This window comes from Barbus barbus, assembly GCF_936440315.1.
Source record: "Barbus barbus genome assembly, chromosome: 6".
Classification (NCBI taxonomy): domain Eukaryota; kingdom Metazoa; phylum Chordata; class Actinopteri; order Cypriniformes; family Cyprinidae; genus Barbus; species Barbus barbus.
The window spans coordinates 13,939,751-13,952,786 of record NC_136734.1 but is presented as its reverse complement, the minus strand read 5'-3'; the positions used below and the strand labels follow the sequence as shown (position 1 = coordinate 13,952,786).

General features: G+C 36.0%; 2 protein-coding genes across 2 annotated transcripts in view; one reads left to right on the top strand and one right to left on the bottom strand.

Moving 5' to 3' along the window:
* Positions 1–4,746, top strand: part of LOC306871455 (alpha-mannosidase 2-like) — a 64,246-nt gene extending 59,500 nt beyond the window's left edge. Inside the window, exon 22 of the mRNA XM_079419404.1 lies at positions 2,846–4,746. Within this exon, the coding sequence (XP_079275530.1) occupies positions 2,846–2,998 (153 nt within the window). The 3' untranslated portion in view covers positions 2,999–4,746. The remainder of the gene's footprint in view (positions 1–2,845) is intronic.
* Positions 4,743–12,651, bottom strand: tmem232 (transmembrane protein 232; the record flags this gene model as incomplete). The annotated part of the gene is made up of 11 exons (XM_079418149.1): positions 4,743–4,942; positions 5,155–5,254; positions 6,673–6,956; positions 8,236–8,405; positions 8,786–8,948; positions 9,770–9,881; positions 9,992–10,140; positions 11,536–11,693; positions 11,923–12,028; positions 12,251–12,362; positions 12,518–12,651. The coding sequence occupies 11 exons, from the start codon at positions 12,649–12,651 to the stop codon at positions 4,808–4,810; spliced, it is 1,623 nt and encodes a 540-aa protein (XP_079274275.1). The 3' UTR covers positions 4,743–4,807.
* Between the last annotated feature and the right edge of the window lie 385 nt (positions 12,652–13,036).

Sequence of the window (13,036 nt, the reverse complement as noted above, 5' to 3'; positions counted from 1 at the left end):
CTACTAAGTTTTGGAAGACCTTGAGGCTTATATATATAAAAAAAGATTGTACATTTGCTCCCAAAAGGATAGTTCATGCAAAAATTAAAATCTCTTTTTAACACAAAACTCATATTCCATAGAACACAATAGGGAGAACTTTCTGGTCAATTTTTTTCTATCCAATTACAATGATAAGGCACTGGAGCGTTCAAGCTTCAAAAAGGACACAAAAGTACCATAAAAGTAATATAAATGCATTAGTCTTCTGAAGTCATGCAGTAGTTTTGGGTAAGAAACCAAATATGTTCCCCTCCAGTGAACCTAAAAATGTAAAATTTGCTGTTAATTTACTCATCCTCAGGCCATCCAAGATGTAGGTGACTTTTTCTCTTCATTAAAGAAGATTTTTGGCTGAAACCGTGGTCTTTGGTGATTCATAAAATGCAAGTCAATGGCTACCGTCACTTTGAAAGGCAAAAAAAGCAAATCAGGCAACATAAAATTAATATGAAATGATCTGTGGGTGCAAGAAACTTAACCTTACCCCTAATAAGAACCACCTCTATTGAAATATTAATTCACTGAACTTGAGGACTTATCATTTAGACCAGTTTTGTGTTTTTGTGTTAGCTGATTTATGGAAAAACTGAACTTAAAAGACAAATTAGATATCGCTACTTTATTAATAAATTTTCACGAGCTCACCAAGGAGAGCTATAGGGTGGATGTAAAAACATTATTTCAATAATTAACAAGCTATCATATGGGTTCAGAAGCACCAATGGGCTACTTTTTTGATGCTTGTTTGAAAGTTTTTATATCTATTATTTTAAAATGGGTTTTAAATCAGTTTATACTGGTTATTTTACAAAACCTTGCAACGCAGTTCATCTAATCAGATTTCAGAATCAGAACTATCGGTTTTATAATATAATGATTTTAAAGTGAAATGAAAATTGTAAAGATAACCAGCAAACTCAAAGTAGGAAAATTCAATGTGACGGAATCAATGTCTTGAGCCAAGGATTCAGAGAGAGAGTTTCTAGCGCTTAAAGTTCCAAAATTTAGACGGTTGGTGGCGCTAGAGGAAGAGTTAGAGTTAGAGACTCCAAAATTGCTGTGGTTAATGTTCAGACTAGCCTTTGTGCCACATTTCATTACTTTCCCACAAGTGGTTCTATGAGGTAAACTTGAACTAAAATAAAATAAAAGCAAATTCAAAATTATTAATAAACACTACAATAGTATATTTAAAAAAACTAAAATAAACATTTCAGGAAAAAAGTTGTGATTTGCTGGTTAATGCAGTGCACTGAACTATGGTGGTTAAGCAGCAAATTACGCTGTCATATCACCCCTGGTCAGATGCTCAAAACAAACTTGAGCCCGATTCGGATGGTAATTGTTTCTCATATGGACGTCTGTAAAAATTAATTTACATATCACCTCAGTGATAAAACTCATGCATTCGGACAGTGATTTATTCACAGTGGAGGAGTGAGTTCTGTGATCCTGCGAACCAGAGAACCCGACTGGTTCCCCAGTCACGTGATTGTGTGCTGTAAATAAAATGAATTTTATTTACAGATTTATTCTTATTATTGTGTAAAATGTATTTTAAAATACTTGTGTAAAATATATTCTTATTATTCAAGCATATTTTATAATGTATAATCCTATTTATTATTTGATTATTTAAATCTCCTGTTTAAAAATAGGAAAATATGCGCTATAGTTGTATATAATTATACGCTATATATATCTGTTTATAATACACGTTTTAAAATTGTATTGCATACTTTATTTTGAATGTTTAAGTGCTTTCTTCTCTTTCTGCTCTCATTGGTTGTGGTGGAGCAGTTATGAAGTATTGTTCTTTTAAATACTTTCCAGCATTTCAGAAATAAATATGTATGCAAATTACACCGAAGTACAACAATTACCATACGGTGTTCGGGAGTGTTCAAAAAGGGTTTAAACGTTGAATTTTGAATCGATTTCTTCTTGTAAACTCAGAGATGTGGATTCGGACGGCAATTAAATTACCACACGACCTTGGTGTTTGTCAAAAAACAGTAGGTAATTTGGCCGAGGATTTTCACAGGGATGGTGAGAGAAAAACACAGACGTGCACAGACGTCAGACGGCAATTAAATCAGCAACTACCCCCTGTAATGGTGAAAATCACTTACATCCCCCTGAGAAACAATTACCGTCCGAATCGGGCTTAAGTCTTAATGCCATAGAGCAGGGATGGGCAAATTTGGTCCTGGGCTGCGTTCCACTCCACTTCTAAGTGATCAAGGGCTTAGGACGTTCCAGTTCAGCCCATTCCAAGGGTTCCGCCAGAAGTGGGCACACATGCAATGTAACCAATGACGTACATCTGAGTAAAAAGGGCATAAAAAACGGACTGGAATGCAGCTCTGGAGGCCACTGTCCTGCAGAGTTTAGTCCTAACCCTAATCAAACACACCTGAACAAGCTAATTAATGTCTTCAGGATTACTAGAAGGCTCTGCTGCACGCTACTCTTGGAAATCAACCAACTTGATAGTTGCTCTCCATATTAACATGAGATAGAAGAAACATTTTTAAAAATGATACGTTATCTTAAGATGCTTATGTGAATGAGCTATTTACAGAAAGAGTCTCATAAGAAAATTAAAGTTGTTTACTTTCCACTGAGTTCACAGGCTTAGCTTCAACCTGTCAGACTGTCAGATATGCTAAACATCTCACTTCTTACAAGTGAAAAGTCAAAACTAAGGCCGTGACTCAATGCATACTTGAACATGTTGCGTTGGAAATGCTCTAATCACCATACTGTGTGTGTGTGTGTGTGTGTGTGTGTGTGTGTGTAGATTCATTTAGAGAAGCTCCTGACAGATTTGAAGGTGAAAAGCATCACTCCTGTATCGCTGTCTCTGATGCACACACACAATAGTGATGCCGACCCCCAGGAGATCAGCCTTAAACCCATGGAAATCAGGACTTACCGCCTGCAGCTGAGCTGAGCTGCAGTCACACCGGCTCACATCCTCCGTGTTTTACACTCGAGAGCCGTGAGGTTGTTGCCTTCAGCCAAGGACTCGGTAAACGATTGTGGACAGAAACCTTAAGCTTCATTGCAAAACGCAATATGAAATCTCCAAGATTTCCCAACCAGCTCTCTCAGGTTATTTAACATAACGTAACGCTTCTTATGTGTGATTCACTGTGCTGAGGGTTGACATTTTACACTGGGAACGTACAAGTTGTTATACGCTGGTAAAGTGTTGTTACAGTGGGCATGTTCCAAGAAACGCTCTTCTTACTTCTCTTACATAATCAAGAGAAAAGCTCCTGTTTTATCCTCACAATTCCCAGATGAAAGTTAATATATACCGATTGTAAAATTGATTGGAGTCTTATCAGAAATTTTATTGTATTATTTTATTGCAATCCCAAAGTTTTTACTCAAAACTGTGCCTTAATCTCACTGGTGGTGGATGTGAGAAAATAGTGTAAAGAAATGTTAGTCATCTTTAAACAACCACATATCTTCATAATCATACATAGTTTTTTTTTGTATTTTCGAATGCAGATCAGCTAAATTGCTATTGTGTTGTTTGTTTGCTTTTAAATGTCCCTTGCAAATGACTGCAAGTTGAAATTTAAACGATGAAGCCTCAGATTGTCTTTATCTTTTTTTTTACATATAGATACTGTATACATGTCACCTTTTTCTTGTTAATTTGTGTATTGAAGGATTGTAAATAGGTTCAGTAGCAACTTAAATTCACCAAAGGTGGGTGGGCGTCTTAATTTCCTAAAGAATGTATATTGAAAATTTAATTCCATTGTTCCCAGAGCTGATAATTATCAAAGAAGAATTATTATTATTTAATATATTAGGCTATATGATTATAAATATGCATCAGTATAAATATAAATTCACGCAGTGGTTTAGTTGAAAGGGCTGACGAATCATAAAATGGTGTCGTGGTTCTTATGGATTATAAACTTCATGTAATTGTGTTGAGGTTTATGAATGGAAATGATCTTAGAAGTTAGATTGATTGCACTATCAAACTATGCAAATGTACATTTTTGTCTTATGCAACGATGATCTATTTTTTTAACACGGGACTTACGAGGTTTATCTCAAATCAAGTCAGAAATTCCCCCTAGTTTACCTGACAAAAGTTCTTGAGAATTTTTTCTGGTATGTTGAATGTTTTGCAAAATGCATTTTCCTTCATTCTGTGATGCTTATTCTTGAAGGGAGACCATTTCCTGTCTTACACTATGGGTGTCTTTTTGAGGTGTTTTCTTGTTTAAATCTGCTTTCAGACTGTCGATAAAAGAGTTGGTTGCTTGTCTTGAGCGTGATGAAGGATGAAAATTTGTTAACTTGCTACTGTGATTGTTTTTTTTTATGTTAATTGAGCATGTTTTTCTTTTTCCTTTTATGAAAATATCCACTGGCTTGCTGTTCTGTTGGTCAGTCAGAAGTGCTGTGATCACTGTATTCCAACTAGCTGCTTAATTCACACTTTTATGACCAAATTGGTCTGTGATTGTAGTGAATCAGGATAATGAAAGCAGGCTGATGCTTTCTAACCTTGTGAAAACATTCCTCTTTTTTTTAATCTTGAAAATTGTGGTGACTATCTGAAGAGTATGCATCTTTTTACCCGTGTTGCCGATTACAATTGTAGCCATTGAATGTCTGTGTCATTTGAAAGGAATGTTACAAAAAAAATAAAAAATGTTCAGACTTTTTTGTTTGGATTTTAAGGACTATTTCTCATTGCTTTCAAGACTCATAGTATGTTGACATGTCATGGTAACTCATAAGGTTTTGTGTTCTTTTTGACCTTTTCCATGCGTTTCTTCATGATCTTCTCCTCTTCCTCTTGCATTCTTTTTTCCAGCTCTTCTTCTCTTTCCATCATTATTTTCAGTTCCTTTTGCCACTAAAAGATTTAGAAAGAAGAATAATAATAGGTTTTTAGCAATTCTCTGCACATATTTCTCTAGCCTCAAGCTCCTTGGCTCCCATTAACAACCAGCTACTGTACCTCTATCTAAATACTAATCTAAACTTCGTTAGTACCGCTTAGCGAATCGGCCATCTCTGACTGGCTGATGGATTACTGCACTGAATCAAAGAGAATGCAATACTCACTTGATCTTTCACAACTTTAATCAGATCAATATCAGTCCTGGTTCTCAGGTCCAGATGAGAAGCTTCATGTTTGCCCAGTCTGATCAAATATGGCACATATCTGAAATGAAAGAGATCAAATAAGGCACATGTGATACAGTGATGGTATTAGATGGCAATTCTGTGCTATTTTGATATATTCCAAAGGTACTGGATTAACGGTCATATGAGTTTTTCAATTGACAGTGTAATATTAATAATATCTAACAACCACAAAAGTTCAAGAGATTGAGGTCGGTGAGACTTCTGATCAATTTATTGCAGCTTTGCTAAATAAAAGCATTAATTTATTTTTAAAAAGAGCAATCTAAGTTGTTGCCAATGGCCTTATATAGCATATAGCGCCTTGCGCTGCGATCAAGTTTGAATCCCGACTCGAGAACCTTTCCTGAATAGATTAGTTCAGTAAACAACCGAATTAAAACTGAAAGTAAACAATGCTGATTACGAAAAAAGTATTCTCGTAGCTTCGTAAAATTACGGATGAAACACTGACGTCACATGGACTATTTTACCGATGTCCTTGCTACATTTCTGGACCGGGGAACATTACAGTTGCATTGCTGTCTACTGAGGGTCAGAGAGCTCTCGGATTTAATCAAAAATATCTTAATTTGTGTTCTGAAGATGAACAAAGGTCAAGGGTGAGTAATTAATGACAGAATTTTCATTTTGGGGTGAACTAACCCTTTAAAAGGTTATCACTGTTTCCACAAAAATATTCCACAATAAAATTAGTTCATTATCAACATAGATAATGAGAAGAGTTTCTTGGGCACCAAATCTGCATAATATTACAATGATTTCTGTAGGATCATGTGACACTGATGGGTGCTGAAGATTCAGATTAGTCATCACAGGAATAAATTACATTTTAAATGACAACAAAAAAAGAACAAAGTTTGTGATACTATTTCTGTCACAGTGCACACACGAGGGAGGAACAAGGAACACGCAGACGAGGATATAACTCAAATTAACAGTCTTTACTGATGACATCAAGGCAGGGCAAGACAAGGCAGGGCTGACACAGACAGGAACACCAGGGAGTAACGAGTAGACCAGACCAAATCTAACTGAACAGACAGGACTAATATACACAGGTAAATCATAGATAATGAGACAAACACTGCTGGACAAGAATTAACTAATAATCACATCAGACAAGGACGGGAAACAAACCAAATATGGAAACATGAGGTGGGAACACATGACAGAGGACTGACAATTTCACAATATTACTGCTTTTACTGTATTTTTGATCAGATTAATGCAGCTTGGTGAGCATAAGAAACTTCCAGTGATGCCACTTCACAAAACTACAGTATTTTTTCTGTTAGTGTATAGCATATGCAATTTACATTTAGTTATTTAGCATATGCTTTTATCCAAAGCGACATACAAATGAAGACAATGGAAGCAATCAAAATCAACAAATGAGCAATGATATGCACATTTTTTAGAAGAGAAGCCAATAACCTTGGTGTCTTGTGATGGTCTTTCGAAATGGAGTGGGGTGTGATCGGTTCAGGGAGTCCTTTTCCGGCCCTGGCTGTGGAAACTGCCTCTTTCCTGGGTTTGGTGGTTTTTATTCTGTGCCGGTGGTCTGCAGAATGAGTAGTGAGCTGAACTGGAGAGCAGATCTGGGAAAGAGAGTGTGCTAGCCGACCAGTGATCCGCTCGCTCTGTGCACATACACACACTTCAACTGTGTGTGAACTTCTCATCCTCTCTCTGTGCTTCTCCAGAAGCCTTTTATCACCCTGGAAAGGAGATAATAACAGGTTGAAACTGCAGGTCCTATTGATCATGTAGAGGCTCGAATTGAGATTCTGTTCTTGCCTCGTCTGATTCAGATGTACTTTCCTTTCTGATGCCCCATGAGCTCTCTATTATCATGTCACCTCAGTGTTAGGCACAATATAACTTCTTGAAATTTGGGCTGAATCTACATAAGCCTCATGCATTATTCAGCTGGATAAGGGTGAAATATCAAAACATTTGCTTTTTCTTTCTTTCTTTCTTTCTTTCTTTCTTTCTTTCTTTCTTTCTTTCTTTCTTTCTTTCTTTCTTTCTTTCTTTCTTTCTTTCTCTTTCTTTCTTTCTCTCGCCCTCTCTCTTTCTTTGTTTGTTTGTAAATAACACTGTCCTGTCCACTGCTAAGGATAACATACTAACTTTTACCATTTCTACAGTATATAGTTTTTGGGTTTGGGGTCAGTAAGGTTTGGTTTTTTTAAAGAAATCCATGCTTTTTTCATTGAAAAAAACAACAGTGACATTAAAGACATTGATAATGTTACAACAGATTTCTATTTCAAATAAGTGCTATTCTTTTCAACTTTCTATTCATCAAAGAATCCTGAAAATATATCATATTAATATCATAGTGTCCACAAAAATATTAGGCAGCACAACTGATAATAATAAGAAATGTTTCTTGAGCAGCAAATCAGCATATTAGAATGATTTCTGATCATGTGACACTGAAGACTGAGGTAATGATGCTGAAAATTCAGCTTTGCATCAAAGGAATAAATTATAATTCAAAATATATTAAAACAGAAACTGTTATTTGAAATTGTATTAGTATTTCATAATATTACTGTTTTTGCTGTATTTTTATTCAAATAAATGCAGCCTCTGTGAGAAATTTTCAGTATGCATAAAATACCTGTACGACCTGCTACATTTGCCAAAATGTACAGTTTACAACAAAGCACATTGTGCACAATATGCCGCAATGCACATACAGATGACCCTAAAACTACCAAATAAGGACATGTTGACTTCAAATCAATGTCTCTTAACTAATTTTTATGGACTTCAGGAACACAAATCTCTCTTAGTTGAAGGAAATGATTCTAAACAAGTTTTAAGTCAAAAGATTTCACCTGAAACATTACCTAGTGAAAAGTTCAAAAGAGTAATTGACAAGCCAGTTTAAGCAAATGAGGGCTTTTGATTTTTCTTCAGTTTGTTGTGAGAAGTGTTGTAATATTTAGGCTACGTTTCCTCTGTAGCAGCAGGAGGCTGGAGTACCTCAGTGATCCTCACGGCATTCATAACACGGGGGTCTGTCTCCTGCTTCAGGTGCTTCTGCAGCGTTAACCAGGCTGTGTTCCTCAAACCATCCTGAAGCGTGATCCTGCGGCTGATCTGTGCCAAACCCTGAATCACACTGTACCGCAGTCTCCATGTGTCTTCTTGCACTACACACACACACACACACAGTTATGTGCTTACTTTCAATACTGTATATGTGTAAGGGCCCCAAAAAGTATTTGGACACACTATTTGCAAATACTTTTAGCAGATGTATGAAGTCAGTTCTCCTCAATTTCTCACTGGTGTCCTGCTCAACACATGAATTACGAACATGATCCCCCATTTTGACAATCAGAAAATTGTCCCAATACTATTATCTGTTGTTTTATCAGTTAAAATCGAACAAACTTTCTTTTATGTGACCTAATACTTTTTGGAAGCCACTGTACATAAACTGTGTCAAAGAGAATAGACAGAATTGTCCACAACCCCTTCAAGTCTCATGTAGACGTTGTATACAGATCTTTCTGTTTAAAGCACTTACATTGTTTTAGCAAGGTTATAAGTCCTCCAGAACGTCTGCGCTGAGTAGAGTTTGACTGTCCACTGAGGGCTGTTTTCTTGATGTCAGCACAGAAGCTGTTTTGGCAAATGTTGATCAAAATAGAGCAGTAAATGTGCTCCAACTGCCACGGCCAGGATGCTTTCTGCAATGTCATTTCCTTGTTAACAAAATACACACACAAAAAAAAAATTATTCACACAATGAGTATTAATGAATCAAATTATTAGAGGTTTATTTAGAACCATTCTGGGTGTGAATTTTGAGTCGGAATAATTCTCTGTTCTGAAAATGTTCTGTTCAGTCATTCTCATTCACATAATTCTGTCATTTATCTCTTTTGTCAAAAACTATATTAACGTGTAATTCTTGAATACATTTACATGTATAACGTCTTCTCTGATGAAGTTTTTGACTGAATGTCAGTCTTTTGATTTCTAAATAGAATAATTTCCTTTATTTATGATCCTGAAGTCCGCAAACATTAAGAAGAGACACTGACTTAAAGTCAACTTGTCCATTTGTGGTAGTTTTAAGGTCATCTGTATGCTGAACTTCAAGGGCAAGTGCAAATGTAGTAGGTTGTACAGGTATTTCATGTATAACGAAAATTGTTGTTTTATTTCTCAATTAATATTCATTTTGATATTCTTTTGGGGTGCGTAAAGTCAAAAATACCATGGAGATAAAACATAAAAACATAAATCATAATAAAGAATTTATTAATTAAGCTTATCTTGTTTAGTTTAGCATAATATTTTATTATTTCTCAGGAAAATATTTTCACAAACCTATTTCACTGCATATTAATATTTGAAAAACTAGACTAAAGTCATACAACTTTGAAATTTTGTCATTATCTGTATCTGAACCCAACTGATTTCCATTTATTCATTTGTCTGAACCATTCCTTTCAATCAGTGTTTCAATGTGTCTTTTTTTTCATCCGTCTACTTTCTTATGCACCTGAGAACTTTCTTGTCTTTGGGTCATGTGAAGGTTCATAAGGGTCTGAAGGCAGAGCATGCTAGATTTGGCAGCCTCTCCCAGAATCATCAGTCCTAACCCACAGTGGGCCCTGAGAAAAGAGAAAGTGAAAAGCACTGATGTTACTGTGGGACTTAACCTAAAGTTCCACCTATAAGCTGCTTACATAACGTAAAAACCTGTGGAAAGCATCTCACGTACCAGTCGTCATGTTGAAGTTTATCTCTCAGCAACATAAGCTGTTTGATCACTTGAGAGAGCTGAGTGCCATTGTTTTGCACACAGTGATAGCTGAGAAGGCAGTGCCATAGTATCTGGTTAACACCATGCTCCTGTGCTTCCGCAGAGCCCTGTCAATCAAGTAGAGTTTTCACTTCAGTGAATCATTCAGCACTCCCTTTCTGATACAGCTGACCCAGCCTTCAAACCTGCACTGAAGTCTCGTTGGGAAGTTTGAGAGAACACAGAAACTCCCCGGCGCGCTGCATGAAGTGAACGGCAAATAACATGTTGGGGAACTCATGGTAACGTGTCTCACATTTGAACAGCCCTGTCAACAGATGAAGACAGCTGTTCACTTTATATGCATTCCACTGATTCTTGAGGCATGTCCCACAATTTTACTAGCCATTAGTTTTGACAGAAGCAACATTTATGCTTTGAAATCACCTGTCATTAGATCATAACTCAATAATTATTTTTGACAAAATATTAAAAATAATTTCAAACAACATATTTAAGAAAGCCCATTTATGCCGTCTATGAAACACAAATAATTGTGAATCATTTTTTATGACACAATTTCAAATTACAAATTTTGGTTCCACTTTATATTATGTCTCTGTGGACTAGATGTGTACGTAGTATGTAACCGCAGTGTAAGTACACATTGGTACATAGTATCTACAGCTCTAATGTTTGTGTAACTACGCATGTAACGACCCACTCAATGGTATCTGTAAGTACAAATGTGTAACAGGACATTGGTAACAACACTTTTTGGTAATGAAAGTACAAATGTGTAACAGGATTAACAGCACTTTTTGGTAAAGAAAGTGTTACACTTTATATTAAGTAGACAATTCCTATGGATTTACCATGTAATTACTTTGATGTTACACAGCAGCGGCCAGTAAGTTAGTGAGTAAGTACTTAGTGAAGTGAAAAAAAAGCGTTGTTACCAATGTCCTGTTACACATTTGTACTTATACATATTTTGAGGGTTGTTGCATGTGTGTAGTTATAGAAATATTACAGCTATAGACACTATGTACCAATGTGTACTTACACTGTGATTTAGTTATTATGTAAGTACACAGGTATTAGGGACACAATATAAAGTGGGACCAAGTAGTGTTTGACCTAAGACTGTCTCAGACCTTTTAAGCTGTGAAGATAGATGCTGCTTGGCTGATGTCCTTTCAATTTACCAGTCAGTTTAAAGATGAACAGCCTCAGAGAAACTAAATAACCAAGCTGTAAAAAATAAATAAATAAATAAATAATAAGAGTTAAACAGTCAGCAGACCTTATATATAAAAAGGAAAATATATTGGCTAAATAAGGACTGATATATAGATGATTCTGTAATTACATAGAGAAATATTTTATTACATAGAAAATGCATTGCTTGAGTTTAGTTAGAAAATATCTGAATAAATATATAATAATAATGAATAAATTAAAAGTGTCTGCAAGTACAGAATGAGCCATGTTTCGAGATTTTATAGTGTGTTGGCATGTACCTGCAGCATCTTCATCTCGTAAGGACATGGCTGGTCCAAAAGAGTTGTTTCGGAGCACAGGAAATACTGGGCTGACTCTGCCAGGTGGAACAGCACAGGGATCTGATCTGTATCAACAGGTGCATGGTCCAATGACACGACCAGGACATCCAAAGAATCTAAGAAATTCATGAGCATCATCTGGCATTTTTCCACTAACCAAAAAGTACAATGGTAATAAGTTTGTGGAAATAAATGTACCATAATATTCTTACAAGTACCTTGTGTGAATACTGCAATTTTTCAGTCTTATGGCATATAAAAGTACTAATATGTTCTGAGTACTAGAGTCAACACATGACTCGTAACAGATCATTCATTAGTAAAAATAGAAGCTGTCAGTCTCACCATTTCTAACTTTTCCATTGCACAAGCTCAGCAGGAGAAGCTGTGTCCAGGCCCCGGGGAGATCCACATGTTTGCCTTCACCACCAGATGTGAATCCTGCTCGACGCTGAGGACAAAAAGCGAACCACTGCGGTTGAGTCGAGTGTTTTCATCAATGGAGATTTGTCTCTACCTTGTGGCTGGAGAGAGTAATGTCTGTTTTTTTACAACTTATCAGAAGCTCTTTTCGAGGGGTTTTCTTAAATTGAATACACCTCCATAATGAAGCCTTATTTCTAAAACAATTCAAACCGAGTGAACAATTAAGTGAGCATGTTTAGCCTAATACCTTGCATCGACTAAGAAACTGCTTTGCAAGATTTTCATACTGTTCCTGCTCTTTGCAGCCTTGTGCTTGATTGTATTTTTCAATGAAGCCTTCTGTTGTTTCAAATGGGTTTCTATAAAATAAGACAAATGTCATAGTTAGTATCAGTTTAATAATAATAATTTTAATAACAATGATATACATTGTAATGGATGAATATACCATTTTTCGTTGTTTCGGTTTGCCTTTCGCAGCAAAAAAATGTTTTTTTAGGTAACGTAACGTTACCTTTTGACATCGGTGGTATTTCTAGCAGTATCCGTTTCTTCGGCCCTTTTTCTAAAACGTTTTTTGAAATCCTCTTGTTGAGACTGAGACACTATTCCTAAATAATGTTTGATAGGAATTTTGAGTATAGGCATATTAATAAGTTCAGCGGTCTCTCACAATACAAAAGTCCACTGTCAGGGAGGCGAAGTGTTGCTATGGTTACATTGTCAACAATATCTTAAAATTGCTTCATGATTTATACATTTTAATACATGCATATCTGAATACAAACTTTTAAAGAGCAGCATTAATTGCGGTTCACAACTTTATAAAGCTATTCGCAATGATAATTGACTTTTTATCTCATAGTTTAGCCGTTTTATTCAATTCAATTTATTTATGTGTTAATATGTCATAATATCAACTCAATGTCACAACTTCACTTTCAAAGGCATGATAAGCCACATGTGCGGGGAGTTTCTGAATAGCGCCGCTGGTGTAGTGGTATCATGCAAGATTCCCATTCTTGCGACCCGG